Source organism: Solanum lycopersicum, chromosome 2, assembly GCF_036512215.1.
Source record: "Solanum lycopersicum chromosome 2, SLM_r2.1".
In the NCBI taxonomy this organism is placed as follows: Eukaryota; Viridiplantae; Streptophyta; class Magnoliopsida; order Solanales; family Solanaceae; genus Solanum; species Solanum lycopersicum.
The window spans coordinates 19871156-19898289 of record NC_090801.1 but is presented as its reverse complement, the minus strand read 5'-3'; the positions used below and the strand labels follow the sequence as shown (position 1 = coordinate 19898289).

General features: G+C 37.5%; 1 protein-coding gene and 1 long non-coding RNA gene across 2 annotated transcripts in view; one reads left to right on the top strand and one right to left on the bottom strand.

The window, feature by feature from the left end:
• Nucleotides 1-22021: 22021 nt before the first annotated feature.
• Nucleotides 22022-27134, bottom strand: part of LOC101243654 (uncharacterized) — a 40729-nt gene continuing 35616 nt past the window's right edge. The window contains exon 11 of the mRNA XM_004231675.5: nt 22022-22265. Within this exon, the coding sequence (XP_004231723.2) occupies nt 22184-22265 (82 nt within the window). The 3' untranslated portion in view covers nt 22022-22183. The remainder of the gene's footprint in view (nt 22266-27134) is intronic.
• On the top strand, nt 22264-27086 carry LOC138341659 (uncharacterized). Its single transcript, XR_011214429.1, has 2 exons — nt 22264-26262; nt 26342-27086. It is a non-coding gene; the product is annotated as an uncharacterized lncRNA (long non-coding RNA).

Here is a 27134-nt window from a genome sequence, read left to right as displayed (position 1 = left end):
CATACTCAAATTCTTATTGTCACATGGGTCTTCGAAGAGGTAATTTCAATATAAAGTTGGATCATTTCATGGTACCTAATTAGATGCAAGTTCCAAAAATCATTTCTCATTTAGACATTTGACATTTTAATCTTTGACCACGTTCAAGTTTTTGGGCACAGTACATGAGTCAAATTTGACTCACCACACCTATTTCCTCACACATCTCTTCATCTTGAGAGGCATCCACATGATTTTCCCCAACATAAAGTCCTTCACAACAAGGACATGGGTCATCAACATTGCAAACACCAAACATTGTTTCATCACAAGAGGACATAAAACCAAAACAAAATGAAAGAAAAAATAAATATTCACTATTTAGATTGCAACACATACGCTCTAAATTCTAAACCAATTTAATATGCCTTATTGTTTCTCGGTAGTGGTACCATAATTGATAACACTCAACTACCCATCATATGAATCAATGAGCAACCACTCTCTAGCAATATAATAACCCGAGATATAAGGTCTACGTCAAATCCCATGAGGAATTATGTGTTAGAGATTGAAAAAGAATTACAAGATGCCAGTTTGAATCCAAATAAATAATACATAATCATAATATTAAAATGATCTTATTAACAATCACGGATAGGGTCAAAGGTCTTTTCAAGCAAAGAATCAAAGGAAATAGGGGAAGGCCAATCTAACTATTATTTAGAAGAACCATTGTATATTAATGTCATGCAAACTAATTCATGAATAAAATCATATTTAAATTAGAACCTCAATGATTCATCGAACCTAGGTAAATATTTCTCAATTAGGTCTATCGAACCGACCTAAGTTGCAACACAATTAATTATATTTAAGGCATTTCATAGATTTACTATTTCAATTTATAATCGTATGTATTAGTTGTTATACCGAGAATATGCATTAATCAATCTTTCTCAACCTTAATTTACCATTTCAAGCTCAATTAGAGTACATGACCAATCCAAGGAGTGATGATGAGTCCGAGATTTGGACTCATTTAGAGCTTTGTTTATATAGATTTAGTGTCCTAAAATGCTTAATTTGTGACATAACCTGGTAATAATCATTGAGTTTTAGGTATATGTATTGAGGAATAAAGAAAGGTAAGTAACATGCAACAAGGAACAAAGCAAATTGAAATATTGAAGAAAGGAAAGCTTGGTGATCGCCAGGAGCATTTTGCTGACCTCTGTTAGGAATTTTTGTTGCGTTTGCTTTGGATGCAATTGCATACTTATTCATTATGATTCCTTTTACCCACTTACGGGATGGCATATCTTGTCTTGGTACTTTTGGTTTATCCATATCTGTGAATCACATCAAATAAAGTTAGAAATAATCCAAGAAAATATGTAGAATACATGTTGTAGAAAGACTCGTCGAACTAATCCCCAAGTCACAAAGTCACTTTTGCAAGCCAGATTGGGCTTGCCAAAATGACTAGCCTAAAAATTTTCCACGAAAATGACCAATCGACAATATGCAGGGATCTTCGGTGAATCACCGACGCACTTGCTGAGATTAGACTTTCCCACCTAATTTTACACCATATGTTTGAGGGTTAGGTGTGCAGAAAGAGCGACCAAGGGATCTTTCAGTGAGATCACCATTCTTGCCAAAAGTTACGGACTCTAACTTAGCCAAATAACCAAATTAAAGGCAATCAAGGTGGATGTTGGTTAACCGTCTAACGGTTCGGCGAGATAGACTCTGCTTGCCCGTTTTCCAAATTAAGCCCACAACCCTAGAAATAATAATCAAACTACACAATTATGCAATTAGACTTAAACCTATTCAGCCCATGCCGCTAGGGTACTCTTACTTTCCCAGGTTTGACCATAATTGGTTATTTGACGACCTTTGCCCTTAATAATGACGTGAAACGCTCCATCATTGAGCAAAGTACGTCATTTAGCGCAATTAGGGGTTACTTATACTGCACCCAACTAAAACTCCAATTGTTTTACCACAACGCAACAATTTATGATCAATTTAAAGCACAAAACTCAAGAAATCAATAATTTAAGAAATTTAATCATAATTACGAAACTACAAGGGACAAATTAGCACACCACTACAATTTCAACACAGGCCCAACACACAACAATGAGATCTTACCAAATACATTCGACTTCAATTACAAATCAAGAGTATAGGGTTCATAAAACAAATCTTTTAGTCTAATGAAGAATTTGAAAAGCTAGGAGGCAATGTAATCCAAATTCGAGCACGAGATCAAAAGAAAAAAATATAAAAATGGAAAATATTGAAAATCCAAGAGTGTGGGTTAAACTATACTAGTCTAATAATTAAGGAATAAGAAAGATTTTGAAAGTTTAAAACGTTTCAGTTTGCATCCCTTTCGATGGTATTCGTAATTCTTGCCGAACCACTTGGTGATCCACGGAGTGGTGAATTACCTACTGGAATTTCATAGGGCCTCCTATTAATTTGAGGGTACAAATGGTGGATAAAATTGCACTCACCAATTCGTCCATAGGCCCACAAAGTTTTACGGACTCCCACACGCTATTTTTGTGAGTCCAACGACGGTCCAAGTTGATCTCGCCGATCTCTTTGATAATTCACCGACTGGACTTTTGGCTTGCCTTATACATTTTAAAAACACATTCAACTTTTGAAGCTTCATAATCAACACCCGTAATTTAAAAAATACAAAAACCAATTAATACTTGGGTTGCCTCCTAAGGAATGCCTTAGTTAATGTCGTTGCACAATGCAAGAACCTATGCAAACTTCATTTTTGGGGTTTATCATAGTATGACTAGGAAACCCTTATTGCTGTCTTGAGTTAAGATGTGGAGAAATTTGACCAATCTAGGTCTCCAACTATATGATAGAGACGAAATGAGACGTCATCGTCTGGCTGATCCTCGATACATCTTTCTTCACAATCTTTAAAACTTTATCATACCATTAGACCTTGTTACGAATAAGTGAGAGAATATACGCAGTCTGGCCACCCTCAGAATTTTTGGGCTTCTGACGCTCATTGGGAGAAACATACTATCCCTATCCCTTCTCTTTCCTTCCTGTGGTGTTACGATCACGCCAATCTCAATCACTGACTCAGAAGCCATCATCTCTATTCCAACCTTGGTTTCCACCCAACTTTGGGTAGTTACATTAATATCCTCCTCCTTGGTTATCTAGGAATGTCAATTTCTCATTGTATAAAGATTTAAATTTGGCCTCCTCGGGGTTTACACCACCAATACCATTAGCATTAACACTCCTTGTACCAACAACCATGACATTCTTAGTCAAGATATCCAGTTGTGCATAATCTTTGACTTATTTTTGTTGCTTTTCTCACGAATGTACCATGCTTGGTTAATTTTGGTTATCCCATCATGAATTTGGGTTGCTATTGCATAATATTGTTGCATTAAATGTCATGGAGAAAGTTGATAAGCCACTCCTTTGTTCACGGAATCAAGGCTTCTGTAGAAGTATTGCAGCAGTACATTATCGAACGATCAATGAGTTGGGAATTGCAGCACCATCTTCTTAAACCTTTGCTAAGTCTCATGGATTGTCTCACCCTCCAAACTGTTGAAGCTTTGAATAACTTTCCCTAAGTGCCATTATCTTCGAAGAAGGGAAAAGTCCCACTTGAAATGTATTTATATGCTCTTCCACAAAGTGATAGAATCTGTTGGCAACTCAACCAACCAATTGCATATTTCTCTCATTAGAGAAAACGGGAACGACCTCAGCTGGACCGATTCTTGAGATATGTTCCTAAAGGAGAATAGTCCACAAGCATCAACAAAATTCCTTATATGCTCATGGGGATTCTTATGAGCCAAACCTCCAAATAAACCCTTTAGTTGAAAGAGATGAAGCATGGTGCTTCTAATGTGGAACACAATGTTCCCTTCAGCTGGGTTCAAAAGAATGGACCTAATACCACCCATTTGGGTTGGGTCATTGATGTTTTGGTTATTGACATTGCTTAGGTTCCCAATACCATCTGGGTGGCCCATTTGGGTACCACTGCTACTATTTATGCTCATTTCATCGATTTAACAATCAATCATAAAAACAAAAAAAATAAGTAGATTTAACTTGCACTAAGAATAACACAATTCAACTTCACCAAAAGAATTTAAAACAACATCGTTCCCTGGCAGCGACCCATTTTGTTGTAACATTTCAAGCAGTCCTTATCCAATTCTAGGTGTTCAACAATCCTAAATCAGTGTAAAACTGAATTAACTGAGTTGGGGTCGAATCCCACAGGGGGAATGTACATGTCTCAAATTCAAATAAGAAGTGTGAATGTAGTATAATCATCCATAGGAATAGACTTTATCTATTAAAGACATAATCAAGTAAAAGGGGTGACACAAATGTTAAATGGGGGATTTTTGTTTTGATTATCAACTAAAAGCAAAAACAAACACTAGGAGTAAACAATAATGTGATAGATTCTTGTGATATGATCGATTATAGGAAAATGTAGACATATGGGTAATTGCAACTATTAGTAAATAGGTAGTGCATAGGCAGGACTATACGGGAAGTAGTTTTCTCTCAAACAATTATCTCGAATCAGGTAATTTCTTTTGAACATCAACAAGCATGAAAATCAACAACATGTCACACCTTAATCCATTCACTCTTTTGAGCTAAATGTGCGGGATGGGGTGTAGGATTTATCCTCTTAAGACACATTGGGGTAAACCCAATAACCACAAATTGTTAATCAAAAACCTTAGTTTTTAAATTTCTCTCTCGAGCAAGCCAAGAACACCAACATAGAATTTCATTTACAACTAAAATTCTTAAATTAAACCATAGTTAATGATTAAAATCACTTTTAAATAGCATTTAAACTAACAATTAGCAATACCCATAAACTAAATCAACCCATAATATGATCACACTCCAAGAATTAGGGTTTTAGCTAGACTTTATAAAAAGGTAAACACAGTTACCAAATTAATTATCCATCAAGTAGTTAAAGAGTGATGTTGTCTTTACAATGCTCCAATTTAGTGAATATCATATACCCACTTCCAATTTCTCATAAGTGAATTTCTTCAATCCTCTAAAGCTAAGGAAAATTCCTAGAGAATCTATCTCCAAGTTTTTCGAGGTTGATTGATACTAAAAAGATTGTTCAAAGGATACTAGACTAAACATTCAAAAACGTATTTAGAATCTCCAAAAATGTGCTACGAATATGATTTCAGTGAAGTAAGACAAGCTCGCCAATCTACTCGGTGAGCCACCCTTTTATCTTATCCATCACCTTATCGTCTTGTCATTCCGCATCATTGCGTTTTGTAAGTTTAGGTGATCTATTATTGCATGACCTAACTACTCAGTGATGCATCGAGTGATCATTTTTGTCACTAATTTGGTTTCTTATCTCATGGCTGGCATAATGGAACTTTTGATAACAAACTGGATCTTCGGTGATTGGAAGGATAAAAGGATAGGGCAAGGCTCCTGTTGCTGAGTCAGCATGTCAAATCCAACAGCGTTAGAGCGCAACTCATCTCATTACCTCTGAGTGTGAGAAAGAACACCAAGTCCCTTTATCTGACATTTTTAAGCCTTTGGATAATCAGTTGCTACTAACCTGGGGAGCTAAAATGTGCTCCTAAATGTTGAATGGTCCATCTAGTATCTGTGTACCTTGGTCCACTCACCCTCCTCCTATTCCAGACCAAGTTGTGGTGCTAACACCACCGGCATAGGGTGTTTCTCCCTTATCTCTTACCATACTTAAGGTCGAGGATTGAGGACTATTATCGGGAAAAATATATTGTCCACAGAAGGTGTGGTGGATAGACATCCAAAAATATGGTGTACCATAAAGGCTCGCAAGTTTGAGAAATTCACTAAACCCTGGAGTTCTTACATCCCGGACTGGGTTCGGGAATTCTTCAATGCCTATGAAGCTCTATTACCATAGGTAAAGAGGACGGTTGTTACCTTCAATTCAGTAGACCATGTAGTTGTTAGGGGAAGAAAGGTAAAATTGCGACAGTGAATAGATTGCTACCAACACATGATCAGAAAAACATCACCGGAAGATATGGAAGGATGGTTGACCCCTCCTTTATCAGATGGTGTTCTTAGGTTTATTAAGGTCGGCTTGCAAATTTAGACGAAAGACTATAATGTGGCAGTGTGGTATTGGTTTGGCTTCATTAGTATCACACTTATGTTATCCAGAATGATTCTATCCTCTGCCACACAAAGGCGGCTTGTATTGGATTTATTATTGAGGGGAAGTGCACAAATTTAGGGATGTCACTGGATAAAGATGACCATGAGGTCCAGACAACACTAGACGTCTCTTTCTTTTTCGTTGTTGATCATCGAGTTATGCAGATGAGACTGAGTTCCCTAAGGACATGATATTAATCCCACCTCTTCTACTGACATTAGGAGCATTGGGTTAATAAATTGAAGGATGAGGCTGAAAAAAAGAAGGCAACCCCAGTGGCCTCATCCCTTACTATTGACATTGAGACCTTACCTGTAGAGGCACAACTACCTACTCAAGCCACTGAACCTCTAGGCATCTCTAGTACTGCCCCTTCTATGTCTCTGAGTTTTTTTATCGATCCCCTGCCTCTTACGTCTATTTCTAGTGTTGTTGCATCTCGACCTTCACTTTTTAAGATTGTGATACTATGGTTGGGACATCTAGCCTATTCTACTAATATGCGTGCCTATAGTCTAGCGGCTACGATCCCTAGGATGATTTATAAAGCTCCCACTGCTACTCTGACACCTTTTAGAGTCTATTGATCTCTTTATGGCAAGAATAAAGGTGAGAGAGAGAGGCAAGGGATCCACCCATGAGATGACGGACCTGATGTTCGCATTGGTAAGTTGAGAAAGGATGTGGACCATTTGATGTTTGTTGATATGTTGATGATTTTTGGGACAGCAGAGATCTTGGATGACCAGGGCACCGATATTCAAGCCTATTCGGATATGCCTCCAGCTACTACTGGAGAAGAGGTCAGAGTTTGTGATTTAGCTACAGATTCCAAGGCTAAATCTAATGAGGAGAATCTCAGTGTTCAATAGGAGACCATTTATGAGGTCCTGACTGTGGTTGTGAAGGCTATGGTGCATTCAGCCATGCAGATTTCATAGAGAGAGACGTACCTGACAAGATCTAGTGGCACCAATGTTTATGTTACCCTGGGCACTGATGCCCAAGATCAGAGTTTGACATCGGGCATCGATGCCTCGTCATATGGAGCGATTGAGTAGACATGACCATTCTTTATCTCCCTCTATGTTTTGTGATTTTTATATTTTTACTTGCATTTGAGGACAACTATTTTTATTTTGTGGGTGGGTTGAGGTATTTCCACACTAACTCTTGTGATTAAATTGTGTGTATATACATTGGGTTCTGTCTTTTAAAATATTTTTGATTCTATCTCGTGGATATTTGAGCATATGAATCCTTGTTTTGAATAGAAATAGTTTTTGACCAATTTTGAAAATTTCATGCCACCTCTTTTCTGTGCGATTGTGGTTGTCCTTGTGCAAAATTTTAGTATATGCTATGATCAATAACGAATGAGTTTAACAGTGCTCCTAATTAAACAAAATGAATGTGTGGCTACAACAAGGAGAAATGAAGTTGCATAGCTAATACGTTGACTTTTTGCATCTCGTTGTGAATAGTTTGTTATTGAATGAAGTCTTTTGTGATGAACATTGGACAGTAGCTCGCATGAGTCTCATTTGATCTTGGTGTCAACTCCATATGTGATGAGCTTACCTTGAAAATTGTGTTTGGTAACACCTAGAATTGGTCCCGTTGGTTCGGTCAACTAAGTGATGCAATCTCATAAAATGATCTTAGGCAACGATTTTGATGAGTGAAACAAATTGAAAATAAACCTATTTTTGTGGCCAAACTTGTGAGGTGTGTGAACCTTGCTCTAACCCCTTTGAGTTTTATCCTTTTCTTAGAAGAAATTTGAACAATTGTGATCCCTCTTTATCCATTCACTAATAAATCTCATGAAGTGTGGTTTCTTTGAATAGCCAACCTAGGAAGAAAGCCTAAGTTGGGATTAAGGTGAAAAGCGAAGGTAAATCAAGAAGCCCTAAAATGCTCCTTTTAGCCATTGTTTTTTTAAAAAGATGGAACCCATCCATTCGAAAAAAGGAGAAGAAAGCAAAAGAAAAAGGGAAAAATTGTGAAATAAAGTTGTGAAAGTAGCAAAAGAAATGGGGTGTTCGGTAGTCTATTGGAAATTGAATAATGGTGAACTTTGAGCATGGTTAAAATGTTGAATAAAATGAATAAAATTGATGCTTAGACCACATTTTATGAGGGTTGCATCCATTGAACCTAAATGATCACAGCTTTACACTCAGTGTCGTTACAAGCCTTGAAAGGACCTTTTTGATCTTGAGTAAGCTGAAACTAATGTAGGTTGTAAAATAAGGGCAAACCTATAGGTGAAGTCATGCATGTGTTCATCTTTGTGAGTGTGAGAGTTATATGTGATTCCAAAACTATAAATTGTTGAGAAAGTGTGTGTGAGTATGGAATCAACTTTGTTGTGAGTGTATTTGAGTAGCTTTATTGAGCTTGAACTTGCATTTGAAGCAATTATTGTAAACTTGACCATATTTGGTAATGGTGAAGTCATAACTTGAATCGCTGAGTACAAAATTAATCATTGTATGAGTAATTGAGTCTTGTTGTGGACATTCATATTGAGTCTTTTGTAGCATTGTTTTGGATATTCTTTTTGAGCTGCTGAACTAGAATTTTACTTGAGGACAAAATAATTTTTATGTTGAGGGTGTTGATGATTTTGAGATTTGGACTCATTTAGGGCATTGGTTATATAAATTTAGTGACCTCAAATGCTTAATTTGTGCCATAAATTGATGAAAGATCCTTGATTTTCACGTACATGGATTGATGAATAAAGCAAGGAAACTAACATGCAAAAAAGAACAAAACAAAATGAAGAATTGAAGAAAGGCAGGTTTGGTGATTGCTTAGATCATTTGGCAAATTTCCCAAGAGCCAGTTCTACCACCTAAAATTCTATTGTTCCAGCCTGAGGGAAGAAACCAAATCGGCGACAAAAAGGAGTAGTCTGCTCATCGTCGAGTAGTTTCGCAAGGAGAAAAGGCAATTGATGAGATCGAAGGGTGGCTCGCCGAGTGGATTAGCGAGCCTGACTCACTTCACCGACTCCTATTCGTAGCACATTTTTGGCGACTATAAATACGTTTTTGAACATTAAGTTTAGTATCTTTTGAACAATCCTTTTAGTATCAATCAACCTTGAAACACCTGGAGACGATTTTTCTAGAGTTTTTCCTTAGCTTTGGAGGATTGAAGAAATTCACTTTTGAGAAATTGGAGCACTGTAAAGACAAAATCTCTCTTACCTAGTTGATGAGTAATCAATTTGGTAACTGTTTTTTACCTTTTTATAATGTTTAGCTAAAACCCCATTTCTTGGGGTGCTATTATATGATTATGAGTTGATTTACTTTATGGGTACTGCCAACTAATAGTTAAAATGTTATTTAAAAGTGATCTCAATCATTAATTATGGTTTAATTTAATAATTATAGTTGTAAATGCAGTTATGTGTTTGTGTTCATGGCTTGTGAGAGAGAGTTTTTAGAACTGAGGTTTTTGATATATGGTTTGTGGGTATTAAGTTGATCTAGGTTTAGCGAGAGAGAGTAAATCCTAAACCCAGTCCCACACATTTAGCTCGAGAGTGTTATAGGATTAAGGTGTGGATTGCTTTTAATTTGCATGATTGTTGATGTTCAAAAGAAATCACCTGATTCGGGATAATTGTTCGAGAGAAAATTACCCCCTTATAGTCTATCTTACTCACTAATATCTAGCTATTTACTAATAATTGCAATAGCTCATATGTATATATTTGCCTTTAATCAATCACATCTCAAGAATCCATCCCATTATTTATAACTCCCAGTGTTTGTGATTTTTTTTAGTTAATAATCAAAACAAAAACCACCCATTTAACATTCGTGTCACCCTTTTTACTTGATAATGTCATTAATCGATAATTTTTATTCCTATGGGTGATTAAACTACATTCATACTTCTTAATTGAAATTGAAACATGTACCGCTCCTTGTGAGATTTTACCCCCAACTTATTTAGTTAGGTGTTTTATTATCGTTAAACACCTAGAATTGGATGAGGTGTCCTTAAAGCGTTAAATCAAGTGATCAGACCTATTAAGAAATAATGTAATGCATGAATTGATTATATAATAAAATATTCATCACATAAATGAGAAACATTTGATCAATTATGAAAGCTAAAGATGTTAATTAATAACAGATAGTATTAAATAAATAGTATAAAATAATATTATTATTTACTGTGTACTAATCCTAGTCCTATAAGGATTAGTACTCCTTAATCCTAGTCCTATTAGGATTAGTACTCCTTCCTATATCTCCTATATATATCTCTCATGTATTCTCTTAACATTTCAATACAATTAATATTCCTTCATGGTATCAAAAGCAAGAAAACCTAGATATTCTTTTCTCTAGGTTTTTTTTTCTCTTTAGGGCACCGATCGTTCCCTCTTTTCTCTTTGGCGGCGGCAGCCATGACAACCGAGGTGGATCCTCTCGATTCACTTCCTTCTGGCGTTAAACTCCTTCTCAGGCATCTTCATGCCCTGATTCCCGAAAAATTATCAAACATAAATTACCCTACATGGAAAATCACCGTTTATACGGCCCTTGAGGCCAATTACCTTCTCAAATACGTCGATGGAAGCACAGAACCGCCGTCGGCAGTCATCACCGCCACGGACAAATCAGAAAAAACTAATCCGGCCCATGCCGCCTGGAAAGCCGTGGATGGCCAAATCCGATCATTTTTTATTGCGGTCATCTCTCCCACGGTTCAGAAACACGTCTGATCCTACACAACTGCTTCAGCCCTATGGACGGCCCTCGCAACACGCTATGCATCAATTTCCCACTCTCATATTTTTCAATTGCGTGATCATCTCCACACAATTACCAAAGGCACGAAAACTATGGCGGAGTATTTAGACAAGGTCTCCACCATCATCACAGCCCTCGACACCGTGAACGAAATCATTCCCGAAAAAGATCTCGTCATGTGCGTCGTTCGGGGACTCCCATCAGCTTACTCCTCCATTAAACAGGCGGTTCGCATCAGTACAACGTTCGTTAACCTGGCTACTCTCTTCTCGTGGATAAAAAATGAAGAAATCAACGTGGATCTGGAGAGCAAACTTCTTCTCCAAGAAGCCGCTGTTATGGAGCCGGCCACCACCCTCACCGCAAGCCAGAACTATCGCGGGGGGCGTGGTGGCGGCCGGCAGGGGAGCCGCGGCGGCTACAGCAGAAACAGCGGAGGCCGCAGGCGCGGCGGTCGGCAGGGCAGTCGTCCGCCGTACGATGGTCAGCAGCACGGCATCAACAACAGCCTGCACTCCTTTGGCAGCGGCGGCCAGTCATCTTCTAGCGGCGGGCAGGGCACTTACGAGCGGGATCGTCCAACTTGTCAAATCTGTCAGAAAACAGGACACACCGCTGTTCGTTGCTGGTTTCGGTATGAGGAGAGCCGAAATAGTGATAACCGTGCCAATTATGCATCTCAAGCCGGCCTTTCCTCTGAATGGTTGTTGGATACTGGGGCCAACATGCACGTTACTTCTGATCTATCCAAGCTTAACGCTCCAAATCCATATCATGGCTCCAATGGTATTACTGTTGGCAACGGTGAGTCCCTTAATATTTCTCACACTGGCCCGGGTACCATTAAAACCCCCACCGCTATCTTTCACCTAGGTAACCTTACCCACGTCCCTTCTATTAAAACCAATCTCCTTTCAGTTCACCAATTCACAAAAGACAATAATTGCTCACTCTTGTTCACCTCTAATGATTTTAAGATCCTAGAAAATACTACAAAGAAGGTGATTTTTCAGGGTCCCTATGAGCATGGTCTGTACGTTCTTCCTGGCACAAGTTCGTCTGCCCACCCAGTTTCAGAAAGCGTTCCTGTGGCTCCGGTGGCTCTTTCGGCTGATGGCCACAGTCTGTTGTGGCGCAGTCGTCTGGGTCACCCGTCTACTCAAATAATAAATTCTTTAATGTCTCAATTAGGTTTTTCTTCCATTCATGTAAACAATTGTGACTCCTGTTCAATTGCTAAATCTCATAAATTACCTTTTACTTTATCTGAGAAGCGTACAACTGCACCTTTTCAACTTATTCATTCTGACCTATAGGGTCCTACTGATGTTCCTTCATTTGCTGATTTTCGCTATTATATTTGTTTTGTGGATGATTTTACAAAATACACTTGGTTGTACCCACAAAAACACAAATCACAGGCATACACCACCTTTGTCACTTTTGAAAAAATGGTCAAAACACAATTCAATTCTCATGTTAAACTTTTTCGAAGTGACAATGGAAAGGAATATGTAAATAACATCTTTGGCCAGTTTCTTCAATCCCTGGGAATTATACATCAAACCTCCTGTCCATACACTCCCGAACAGAATGGGGTGGCTGAACGTAAGCATCGCCATCTCATTGAAACGGTGGTTACTCTTCTACATCAATCTCATCTCCCTGTCTCCTTTTGGGTAGAAGCTCTAGCCACCGCAAACTACCTCATTAACAGAATGCCCAGTCATACCCTCTCCAACAAATCACCCTATCAACTCCTTTACCAAGAACTTCCCAATTATTCCAACCTCCGCGTCTTTGGGTGTCTTGCCTACCCTTGGCTACGCCCTCATATTACTCACAAATTACAACCCCGATCCCGTCCTTGTATTCTTTTGGGCTATCATCCTACCTCCAAGAGTTATCGCTGTCTTGACCCACAAACTCATAAATTCTACATATCTCGTCATGTCAAATTAGTCGAAAATGAGTTTCCCTACGAGTCTATTTCCTCTTCCACAAATACATCATTCATTGGCGTCCTTCCCCTTTTTCCAACATACTCACAGGGTCCCTCACCACCTTCCCCCACACCTCCACCCACTACCCAACCACCCCTCATCACCCCTTCGACCGTCACCCACAATACACCCGCAACAACCACCCACACTCACAACCAACCCGAACCACCCCATACCCACAACATCTCCAGCCCGATCCGTTTTGGGTCTTTCCCGGCCACCCCCGAATCACCACCGCCCGTGCCACCCCCCAATACTCATCCCATGTTAACCCGTGGCAAATCCGGTATCTTTAAACCCAAAACCTTTCAGGCTACCATACTACCAAATACACCCCTTCCCGATAGTGAACCAACAACCTACTCTGCTGCCTCAAAAAATGCTTATCGGTGTCATGCTATGGATGACGAGTTTAAGGCTTTGACTGATCAGAAAACTCGGGTTCTTGTACCTAAGCCCCATGGGCGGCACCCAGTGGGCTGTAAATGGGTGTACAAAATTAAACACAATGCCGATGGCAGTATTTCCAGGTACAAGGCTCGTTTGGTTGCTAAAGGCTACAATCAGGAGTATGGGCTTGATTACTCCGAGACATTCAGTCCTGTTATTCGGCAGGAAACCATTCGCCTGGTACTGTCACTCCCCGTGCGCAACAATTGGCTCATCAATCAGTTGAATGTTTCCAATGCTTTTCTTCATGGCATGCTTGATGAAACTATCTACATGACGCAACCACCGGGCTATGTTGATCCCCGCTTCCCTCAACATGTTTGCAAACTCCAGAAGTCTCTGTATGGGCTCAAGCAAGCAAATACAAAATAAGGAAATGAAGAAAGAGTATGATAAATTACACCTTCAATTCAAGCAAATACAAAATAAGGAAATGAAGAAAGAGTGAAATTTATTGCAATGGAGTATTCAGTTTTCAATCTGTGAATTGTGAAGAAGATTTGTATCCAAGCTTAAATCCCCAATCTAAGAACTCTAAGACTTAGGATGAAATAAATAATCTTCACAATGGTTGTGCTTGGTTGAAAATGAGATTTTGGGATCAAAATAGTGAATTTTAATTTCTTTCCAACACATCGAATTTTTTATTCTTCATTTTCACAACATTTTACAATGCAATTGCATTGGGTCATGATTATGTGGATCATGATTGCGATCGTGGGGCTTGATTTTTTAAGTGACCGTAATTGTAATGTGTTTACCAAGCGATTTCCATGCATAAACTCTTTTTAGTCGAAATGATTAGTTTTTATTCTCTTTTTTTTGCCCCAATATCACTTGGTTTCTTCAAGCATCTTCTATATTAACTCTTCACTTCATTTTCTTACAAACATAAAGAAAACGTACCAATTCTCACTTGCACAAGCCACAAGCATAAGCTTAGAATATGATAAGTTAGTAAAATATACTAAGTTATCAATTGTAAGAGGGTCTAACTTAAATATGAAGTAAAGGATCTCTCAGGTCATTCCACCTAACTTGAACAAGAAAAGGATACTTCAACCACATATGGTATAAATATATAAGAAAATATCTTTACTATGATCGATTTCATCTTAATCTGTAATTTTTGCTTTACCACAAAAACTTTTCTTCTCTTTTACAATATTATCAAGAGAACATCGATACCCCAAATTATTGCATGTTGATGTTATTGATTCTAATATTCACATAATGATCATGAAAAGGTTTGTCTAAACCTACCAATAAATAGTATATCTTATATGTAGGATTAAATTTGTGAAAATGAAGAAATTTGGAGCTAAAACAAATAAAGGATGGAAGGTTGAAGAAGGAACCAAGCAGACAACTTAATGGATTATATATATATATATATATATATATATATATATATATATATAGAGAGAGAGAGAGAGAGAGAGAGAGATGTATATATATTGATATATTCAAGAGTGTACACTTTCATATGAAATAACATAAAAATAGGATACTTGAAGCTTTACGCCGTGGAGCCTTAGAACCTTCAGGACAATTGAATTGGTCAAAAGGGTAAATCACTTGCTTATATTCTTCCCAACATCAAAGAAGGTAATAAATGTGTGGAAATTGCTAGAGACGATTTAATGGAGTGGGAGGACTATTGAAAAATTTCACTTGTTGGATTTGTAATTGGTGATACCCCATTTTGTAAATCTATGGAGAATTTTGTTCAAAGCGTCTGGAAAACAATAACCTTGTCACGATCGGGAAGATCCCCCTAGACGTAAACAATGCCTTCGTCCTCGAAGAGGCATTAGACAATCCCTTAACATACATCATTGCTTTTCCTAGGTAAAGAAAAACACAGAAAAATTAAAACTTTGCATTTGAAGTTCTCTTAGACTTCTCATATATCGAGAATAGTCTACAATCATCTCACAGAAACCATCTAATTATAAGAATGCAAGATTTGGGACATAGACCTTACAACATTGCAAAATGTCTCCTAAGAGAATACAATATAGTCTTTAAAAGATAGAAAATAGAAGTCTTTATGCTAATCAAATACATGTACTAGAGTAATAGTCTTTATCCTCGGACTTAAGGATTCACCAACTCAGAAATCTATCCAAGCTTCTTGAAATTTGGCCTTGAAACTCTTCAATGGCCCAAACCTACATTATTGTAGAAATGGAAGAGATATGGGTTAGTACAAGCCAAATGTAATAAGTATGGATATATGGAAGTATACCATTTGAAAGCATGCACAAAGGGACATTTTAGTACAGACATGTCAAGTTCTTTTTGAAAGCCTTTTATGCACATTCCAAGAACATATAGAAGTCCATACAAAAACAACAATAAGACATAGTCATATTCATGTTCAATAGAAACATCATAATAAAACTATAAACAACATTTCATCAATACATTACAAGACCTTACCCACAATCTCAATTCAAGTCAACTCGTGTGATGTCTATGTGAAGCCCCATAACCCACTTAAACTAAGTAAACTATCAAAAAGACCATAAGCATTGTATTTACATCATATAACATCATAAAACGTGTATTCAACCTCATACATGGCATTCTAGACCAACAACATGTATATCAAGTTAAACCAACTTCATATTAGACAAACATTATAGAAACCATCATTATGCATTTCATTTCATAACATATGTATATAAAGAAACCACCCTAGGAATTATTCCCTCAAGGTCCACGTGTGCAATGTATACGTAAAGTCCCAATCCCTTACCTACACTAGTGTACTTCTCAAGTCATCAAAGTTACAACGCATCTTTTTAATTTCATTAATTCTTTTTACTTTCGGGAAACTTTATCATAATTGACAATAGAGCATGTGAGCTAAGTATGCAATCCGGTGTTATCTCCTCACACCGTAAGGTGGGAATCCTACTTGCTAGGTTAGGACATATACATCACAATAGCATCTAGGTGGATCCACTAGCTAGGTTTCCTATGGGTGGACATAGTTAAGGAACTAGGAGATTGTTACTAGAAACCCTCTTTATTCAAATCAGCATTGTAGTTTCCACCTCATGAGAGAACATAGTGTGAATCTCCCATCCTTTGTGAAAGAACACCTCTCATTGTCAAGTTCACTCGGTGTTAAGCTAGATTCCCTTTTTAAAGAACCTTTAAGTCTTTATTAAACATTAGTTCATAAGATAGGCCCTAGGGGGTTAGCCCCTTATATAACATGTTCATAGCTCATAGGTTATATGATGAGAATGTCCTTTCATCAAAACCAACATCATCTGAGATCATTATTTCATAACATAGTCAAAAGATGTACATGAGAATTACCTTCAATATCCACATAGTCACACACCTATCATCATCTCACAATTCATCACATTCATAGCATGATCATACCTTCATAACTTCATCATTCATATTTCAATTAACCAACATTACCAAAGATGAACCAACAAGAACATAATAGCAATAACTAGGTCACGACCTTGAAGGTCTTACCAATGGCCTCCATGAAATCCATTCAAGATTCGATTCCAAATTAATGATATACATACCCCTCAACCCATTATCCTCATCATACAACAACCAATAAAACAAGAACACCCCTAATTTCATTACCTCTAGTCATCAGTTTACATCCAAATGTTATGGTAAGGGGAATATATACATCCATGGATTATTCAATAAATAGATCAAAACTCATCAATACATGACAATAGGCAGGCCATGAATGTAATAACATAATCAACACAAGTCTAACAATGGATACATTCATCACCTCCAACCAATTCATAAGCAAGATCCAAGATTTATGGAATATCAAAGAGAAATTCAAGTGAAGACACAACAATTAACATCTATTATATACTCAAACAATCCTAAGTAATCATAACTCATCATAATTGAGCCACAATTTCAGTTTTAGAAGAAAACCCATTTTTAGAGAAAACCCTTGAATTTGGGTGATTTTGAAATTTTCTTTGAATGGAACTTGTGGGGAAAGAATCCCAAGAATAAAAGAATTCATACCTTTAGGAAGACTTTGTCCACAAAATAGAGTGGGAAACTTGGAGATGTGGTCTTCATCTTGAAACTTCAATGTTTCTTCAATGGAGGTTGGGGTAGAGAGAAAATGTAGAGAGAAGTGGGAGAAATTAGGTTTCAATTTGTACTTAGGTTTTGATGTGGGAATCGAGCGATAAAGGACCTAAATTCAATATATAGTCAACCCACAAAATACCCAAAATACCCCTCACTAAGTTGTACTTCTAAAATAAAAGTCCAACGTGACCTTCACATTGGAATCCCTTCCAGCCTTAACGCCCCACTTCAAGAGCCGTGAAGAGATCAATGGATCATGGTGGTAATCATGAATACAGATGCAGTAGCCTCACTAAACGTGCCTCCCCTTGTCCGTGAACATGCACCACGGCCAGTCAAGTGGCTCGTGGTGCCTTGGGTAGCAGCCCCTCCAAGCCTCTCCATTTTCCCTAGTGCCTAAGGCAAGACCACAACAAACCTTCCCTTTCATCAAGTACTCCATGAGTCGTGAAGTGGATTGTGGTTACTTAGACAATAGCTTCCCCAACTTGTCCCTCCTCCAAACATCTAAGTGAAGCTCACAACCAAGCTAGGTGGGTCGTCAAGTGCACCACGAGTCGTGAAGTGGCTCATGGTGCCTTGTACAGTATCTAGTTCAAGTTTCCACCCTTTTCTCATGGACAAGGAAACTTCACGATCCCTCCACTTTCCTGTGGTCACGCTCGTGAAGGTTGAGGCGGTAGCCTCCCTTTTGGGGCAGCCTTGGCCTTTAGCTTTGACTTGACCCTTAAGGTTGGCACTCCTCCCTTGGACTTGATCCCTTAGCCCCTACTTAGACACTTATTTACATTTCCATCATATTTTCATGGTCAAAACCTTAGACACCACTTTTGAACCATCCTACCACCACTAGCACCACACTAGTTTAGGTTACTAGTTCACCGAACATCATGGTTGTTTTTAATTGCTTATCAACCTATCTTCCCAAACCAAGTTTGTTAACATAAACTATGACCTATAGCATATTTATAACCCTTGTTAAGTCACTGAACTACACATAGAGCCCTAGCTTAGGTCATGGAATTTGCTAGGTGTAACAAACCTCTCCCTAGATTTTGTTACATGATGAGGGATATTTTGTCTTCGGATTCAACTTTATAGCTTATTCTGAAGTTGGACCTTACTACTTTCATAATAAACCTCTTATGCTTCAATAATAGGAACTTAACTTTGAATTCAACCCGTAATGCATCACTACAATTCCACTATGGGCTACTTTTCTTGGTCTTCCTATTGGAAATTATTCAAGTGAATCACTTAGTAATGTAGTTATTGCCATTGGAAACCTCTTCTCACAGATGTCTGTACAACTTCTATGACTAGGATTTCATATGGCTCGATTTCTTGTGAAAATGGATGTGGCTCAACCTCTCGTACACATGATTGATATATAAAAACTTTATGGTGAGTTCAAACAAGATGTTAAGTATGAGTGGAGGCCAAGATATTGTGTTGCATGTATAAAGTTTGGTCACACATCTGAGAATTGTTGGAACAAGGTAAGGCTAGAGAGGATGGCGGATCTTATCAGGAAGTAAGGAACAAGGATGAGAACAGGATGACAAAAAAGCAAGGCCACCTCCCTAAACATGATTGAAAAGAAAAAGGTATACCAATACTAGTTTGCGATCTCACACGCAAGTACAAATAGTAATTGAAGGTCAAGAAAATGGCTCCACTATAGATGGTCCTTCAGTCTTAGATAGGAAAACAACTAACTATAGAGTCTTATTATAAGTGTTCCATTAGCTAACAAGTTTAGTGTCTTAATTACTCTATTAACACTCAAATAGTCAACCCTCAGGGTATGCATTCTCCATGATCATTGCAATTTGGAATATTAGAGGACTTAACAGTCCTCTAAGTAGAAAAAGTTGAATCTCTCTATGGAAAAGCAAATGGTAGATGTCCTCGGTGTTTTATATAAAAGAGTAAAAGAGTAAAGGAGAACAGGGCACACAATATCTTGAAGAAGTTAGGTGTCGAGCAATCAAATTGTTGTAAATACCTTATGGCTTCAAATGGAAGGATTTGGATAATTAAAGAGTTCATATACATTACTTGCTACTACTGAGACAAGAATAATTTATCCGCTGCAAAACTAGACCATGTAAAAATTTGTACCACTTTCGGATTTGAGAAAGGCTTGAAAGGGGTAAAGTGGGAAAGTCATAAGCACAAAACTGGACTATGGGACACTCCACGGAGACCTAGATGGGCCATGAAGGCACCACTATCTATTATGGTGCTCGTGACAAGAAGGTAGAGCCTTCCCAAAAAGATTTCCCCTCCCATGGGCCTTTCGATGGACTGGGAGGATGATTATTGTACAAGTGGTCATGAAGGGGTCACCTCAGTAGGATTCTCGCCTAGCCAGTGGTCAAGGTCCACGAGCGTCACAACAGTCGGTGAAGCCACACACAAACCATGAAGTCGTTCATGAAGGGTTCTTATCAGACTTAGAGTTAAGGATCAACTTCAAACAATCATAACTTTTAGCAAAATTGATTAGGTTGCCCATGAGCTATCAAATTTAAAGATCTCTGAGTCTTTTTTCCAACGCCATCAAGTTTTGCTAGTTCCAAGATCGGAGTAAAAAGTTTTTCCCAAAATATGAGAGCCCTGCCAGGCAAGATTTCTTTAGGACCCGTTTGACGGGCCGTGGTGCTGATGACGACCCATTTTTGGCTTCTAGTGACCCAATTCCGTTGTTTTAAGTCAAAGGTTGTTAGGTCCTTTCCTAACTGTTTTAACTCAATATTATATCATTTTTCATTCTACCCAAAGCCCTATATAATGATATTAAGCCCCCCAAATAATCCAAACTCAATTCATTCTCTTAAATTCTCAAATATTGATCAAGCTCATCCTCTCAAATGTGTCTCTCTCTAGAAGTTGAAGAAGAAAGCTAGAGTTTCAAAAGATGTAAATTTACCTTTGTTTGATACCACGTTTTCAAAAGATGCCTTGGAAGAACATTATTCATGCATCCAACTGAACATCCTAGCTACAAATTCTTTTGATAGTTAGCACCTTCAAAAAATTAGCAATAGTGAAGAGATTACAAAATTTTGGTGTCCAAGTCCCTTTGAAGTGTGTTTTCTGCCATGCTCCTCTTGAAACTTTGTACAACTAGTTTTTGGTTGTCCATTTATAGGGAGATTGTCGGTTTGATTTCTTACTTGGCTAGGAATATACAAACTGAAATGCAGAATAACCATGAGCAAATGTTATGGCTAAAAGCCAACGAGGCTATGCAGCTATAGCTTCATATTGTTTTGGCATGTTGGTGGTCGTTATTTGGAGGGAAAGAAATCAACTAATCAGACAAGTTTCAAGATGATAATATATGCCGGTAAATAGCTTGCTTTCATATCAAAGGTAGAGAAGTAGCTAAATGAAAGCTTCCTTTGCAAAACTTGATTGAAGTGCCATGAATCGCATACTCTAGCTTCAACTCTCTTAGTCTGTAAAGTTGAGCAATAATCGCATACTCTAGCTTCAACTCTCTTTTGAGTCTGTAAAGTTAAGCAGTAATAATGACTTCTTTCTTTCATTATAAGTGTAGTACAACAGCTTGTTTATCTAGTGGAGGATATGTAATACTTAGCTCACAGCTTGCAGGTTAAAATGGTTGAGAAATATGTGATCAACATCTATTTGATTCTTGCATTTGTAACTTTTTGGTATGAAATGAATGAAAGCTGTCTAACCCAAAAAAAAAAAAATTTAACAAATTTTGATATAAGTAAAACATAAGATAATGAATGGCATTAATCGAGAGAACAAAAATAATCTTAAAGCATCCAACCTTTTCTAGGAAAAATTTCAACCAGCAAAAGTATGAGACCCACCCATCCATTAATTACAACATTAGCCAAAGTATTTAATAACGCTACAAGACTTCCGTTCATCCATTATTTTTATTTCTTTTTATTTTACATGGGTATAAAATGAGAAAAATTGATGGAAGAGAATGCCTTTGTTATTTCTTTCTTGCGTGTTTACAGAAGTATGAGGAACATCCCTTTTATATGGTATAAAATCATCAAATGTTACATCTCTTTAGAAGGGTATTGATGAGATATGTTAGACATCACACATGTATATACATAAATCCACTTCAACTAATGAATTCATAATATCACCGTTTAATCCCCTCCCACCAAATTTATGTATATCCTATTATACTCTCATGTTTCTTTCATAACAAAGAACACCTACATTATGGAAAACTAGCTTTTCAATTTCGAATAAAGACTGTTTGATGGTTTTAGAACATAAGTAATGACAGACATTAGATGCATTGCATTTAATTTCTAAACCCATTCTGGAGATCAATCACATCCAACAAACAAAACAAGGCATTGGCAATAATAACTACTTCTCCACAAAATTAGAGGGAAAAAGAAGAAACGAAACTAATGTGGACAGCCATCAGATTTGGAACCAAAACTGATCAATAAAAGCGTGTGTTCAACAAAATAGTAGAAGCCAATCAAAGTCAATAAAATGAGTACAAAGATCAGGTTTTGAACCATAAATAAGACAATAGTTCATGTTAAGAATTGTTGAGAAAATTGGAATATATCAACATGATTTTATCATTGTTGCTCAGAGCCTAGCATGTTGAGAGCTTTGAGTATGAAAGTGTAGGTGAAGGCATCCTCCTGGAGCTTCTCAAATCTGCATCAGACACGGAAGGTTAAAACTATGAGAAGATTAGATATGCAATTTTCTCTTCATTCCTTCTTTCTATAATTTTTTCTTTTGTTTTTTCAAAAAAAGTTCTTTCGTCAAAAATTGCAACAGGGGAAAGGAACTCAACAGTTTTTAGTTTAAAAGTAGAATTGATTACATGAAGAAAGACATCTGATGAACATGAACTATATTGTACCATGGATCTCACAATATAATCCAAAAGTTGGAAATTCCCGTAGTTCTGTAAGTACCTTAAACACAATGAGCTTGACCGAAAACTTGAGCAAATGGAAATATGAACGACATGAAAAAACTATTTATTAAGACTTTGTTCACTTACTAAATTCTATATTTTCCATCAGACCATTTAACAAAGTCCTACTGCAAAAACAATTCTTTATCAAGTAGGATTCTATATACTTTTCCTATTTTCATTCCTATTCTAAGTAGGATTGTATATACATTCTTGTTCCAATTCCTATTCTATGTAGCATTGTAGATATTATTCTTGTACCCTGTTCCTATTCTAAGTAATATTGTATAAATTATTTTTGTTCGTATTCCTATTTCAACAGATAGTGTGATTAAAAAAATAACTGTGGCGTAGCTCTCAAAAGGTAGTTCATAAAGTGAGGAACTGAAGATTGTCCAAGACCAATAAGGAAACCCAATTTCAAATTTCCAACCGCAGTGAGATCTAACACCCCTACCCGTGCATGCTCAGGACTGAACATCTGTGGTGTGAACTATATAGAAGGGGACTCAACATTGGGTAAATCATGAAATTGGTATGAACCTAAGCATTCATACCAAGATAAGAACTTAATGATACCAATTTCTTATCATGGTAGTAGTGCTTGGTTGAATCAAAGACTCTGTCCCTCTATTTATCTCTGTGCATGTTTTTCCTATATGATAAAATGAGTAGAAAGTAAAGGCCATACCTATTAACTTCCGACCCTATTGTGCAAAAAAAAAAAAACAGAACAAACTAGTCATGCATCACAATTTTTTCTGCGCCAAAAGACACCACTTTTGTTAGTAAATTGACACAAACACCTTCAAGCTTTTCCTGAGATAATGAGGAAAAAACATTTATGTTATTATTCAAGCTAATAGTTCTCTCACACTATAAAGTGTCAGATCCTCTCTTCTCATTTCCTTATTTCTTCTATGTTCTTCCAGCAGCAGGCGAGTACTTGGAAAACCAACTTTTTCACTCTCAGGCCAACCATTCAGACATATCAGTCTCACCACCAGCTATTCTGATGCACACATTAATTTCTGGTCCAAATGTGGTCTATATCATTTCCAGTAAGTGGCAATTAGATTATTTTCTTGATCCTTGATTACATTTTATTACCAATCATTCATTAACTTAATTGTCTTGAAACTCATCCAAAATGTCAAGGAAATTATTCTTCATAGGGGGAACTAAGTCTTTGGATATCAATGAGTCGGCTTCATCCAAGGAAAATTGGTATGACTAGATACGGAGGATTGCACAACTTTTCCTTTGTATCCAAGATGGTCAGAAGAAGGCTCAGGAGAAAAAGCACCACCTCCCATGGTCAACAAGATTCATGTAGAAAACAAACTACTTCTTCAGAGCATGGAGTCTTTCCAAAACTGTTTGGTCCAAATATCCAAAGGTGTTCATCAAGAAATACCAATGGGTTCAGATTTTGCGTAGATGGGTTCACAATAAATGAAAATTTTCATGAGGGGTTACTATGTACGAAACGAATGATTTAGGTTCCTCTTCATCAAGAAATACCAATGGGTTCAGATTTGCATAGATGGGTTCACAATAAATGAAAATTTTCATGAGGGGTTACTATTGTACGAAACGAATCATTTAGGTTCCTCTTTAAACTTCCCTTAAGAAAAGAGGCCCTAAGAATCAAAATAGGCAGTTACGATGGAAGAACATGGAGCTAAAAATTGACTGGTGTCAGCTACAGCAGGGTGCATTTCCGAAGAGCTCAACCAGATAGTTTTTGGGTTTAGATTACTGGGTTTGCCCTCCACTTGTGGTCGCAGAACACTTTTAAAGAATCAAGGAGAGATGCAGGGCTGTCTAAAGACAGGAGAAGACCAGTCTAAAAAACATTTGTGGTGGCTAGGATCGCGTTAAAGGGCACCTAGACAATATTATAACCTCTGTTGTAGTAGATGCTGGAAATTTCATGTTCAAAATCTCTATCTGAATGGAAACCACCATGATTTGCAGCTGGAAAGATGTGAAAAGAGGGTTTGTCGATATTCCAACTGGTTACAAGTCATCTATGGGGATACCAAGCCAAATATCATGGAAAAACATAAAAAACTTGCAAGCTAGAAAAGGCAATCTCAATGGACGGAAGAATGACTCTAATCAACATCACATTGGACAGCAAACTCACATGCCTTGTGTTATATTTCCTATTCTCAGCAAGGTATTGAGTATTGACAAAACTGGACCAAATCAGGAGGAGGTTCTTACGAGATGGCAACAACAGTCGATACAAGTTCAGTCTGGTGAAATGGGACAAAGTAGACTACCAAAATAGAATGAAGGAACAGGAGTAAAATTGGCAGCACACACGAAAGTCTACTTATGAAATGGTTGTGGAGATGCAACAATGACAATGGGACCCAATGGAAACAACTTGTAATTGCCAAGGATAGGGAAGAAAGCCGTTGGCACCCAAGAATATCAAGTACTCCACATGGCACTGCTCACTAAATACATCAACAAACAGTGAAGTAATTCAGTAACTGCATTTGAAGTTGGTGATGGATACCCATCTGACTCTGACATGATAAGTGGCTGAGCAATAGCATTCTAAAAGAAGATAATCCAGATTTCTTCCAGTTTGTAGCAGACTCTCAAGCAAAAATAGCTGAATGCAGGAGAAGGAGCACATGGAATATTGTTTTCAGAAGGAATTGACAATATTGGGAGCTCAACAGCTGATGGAGTTGCGACGGAGAGGCAAAATGAAATGGGGCAGTAATGCGAAAGGTATCTTATCAGTAAAACAATGCAATAAATTACAGGATTTTACCAGCAGATACACGGAAAATTGGCCCCGAAAAACTAATCTTTTCAGTAAAACTGGCATGTTTTACAAGAATAGTGTCATTAAATGTCTGTCTCACACTAGATAACATCAGAAGAAGAGGATGGTTCTGTGCAGCAGGAATTACATGTGAAATGAAGAAACAGAAGGCATGTGCACTTATTTCTCCATTGCACAATTGCAATAACATTTGAAACATGTTTTTGAATCAGTTTGGTCTGCCATGGGTTATAGCAATCAAAATAATGGAAACATTTATATGATTGGGGTAAATGAGAAGCCAAAGACTCCAGAAAGATTTGATAGATGATTTCTCTAACCATCTTTTGGTGTCAATGGAAGGAGAGGAAACCTGATATGCTTTGAAGGAATCTCAATGTCTTCATCTATCCTAAAGTCTCGATGTCTAGTGAAGCTTTTTTGTTGGTATATACAGAAAATTGTGGATAATACAGAATACCTTTGGATTTGGTAGGCTCACTGCATTATGGTCAGGGATGGCAAAGAACATGTAAAGAACACCAATTTATTGCCTGAATTGTAATCTGATAAGATCTACAGGATGCATACCCACAAAATTTCACGACTTCATTATAATTATAAATAGAACCCATAAGCATTACGTAAAGAGGAATCCAAGTTCTTAGATAGCAAAAGGCCATATTTTGACTTTCTTATTTTCTTTAACCTTTTAACGTCAAATGAAGGGGGAAAAAAACCCTTTCCGTCCTACTGTATGAAGATTGAAGTTGCTTCGCTTCACCAGCGAGAAGCAAGGAACCCTCACCTATATTTCATGCTTAATGGGCGAATAAATGGCTTTTAATAGCAGTGGATGATCTTTAGTCCAGAAAGCAGAAATTATACTTCAGATCCAAGAAACATGTTAGAATTCGGTTAGAGCTCACATAGGATCGGTAAGATTTTCTCAACAAGAGATTTTTGCTTGAGACCCGAAGTGATCTCCTGGTTTTCTGACGTTTTGTTATCATATAGGCATCGGGAACTCTAAACTAAGTAACCAAAAAACTGAAGGAGAGGAGAGGACTAATTATGGTGGCATGGGCACAGCAAAAGGTGTAGGAGGTATACAAGCTGGCAAACCATATTGGTACTCAGAATACTAAATGGCCTTGGAAGCACATCTAGAAAGCCAAAGTGCCTCACAAAGTGGCATGTTTCACTTGGGTTTTAGCTAACGAGGCTTTTTTGACTCTTGACAATGCGCAAAGAGGGGAATATCTTTATGCAATAGATGTTCTTGATGTGGAAAGGATGCAGAGACAGTGAGGCATCTATTCCTACACTGCAAAATCACCGACCAACTGTGGCAGATTTTCTTCAATCTCAGAGGTATATCTTGGATAATACCTGGTAAGATTGATGAGACTCTTTTCAGTTGGGAGGAAGCTGGTTTTGGAGCAAGAAAACAAAGAAAAATGGAGTATTATCCTTGCCTGCATCTGCTGGACTATAAGGAGAGAAAGGATGACAGATGATTTAAGGATGGGAGTAGCAATATGCAGGAGATTAAACTTAAAATGTAATTTTTTGTTCTGCTTTTTGTGTACAAATATTTACTCCAATGAGACTGCGTCAATTCTAGATGTTTTAGGGTCCATCAAGAGTTAGGTTAGCTCCTGGGAAGATTTTTACTTCCTTTAAATGTAAATATCGTTTTTCCAGTACTTCCTAAGTACATAAATACAAATGTTAACAGTTACCAAAAAAAAATGAAAAAGATGCAAGTTCCACTAGAAGGAAAATCCTGTCATTTCTTATCCAAATG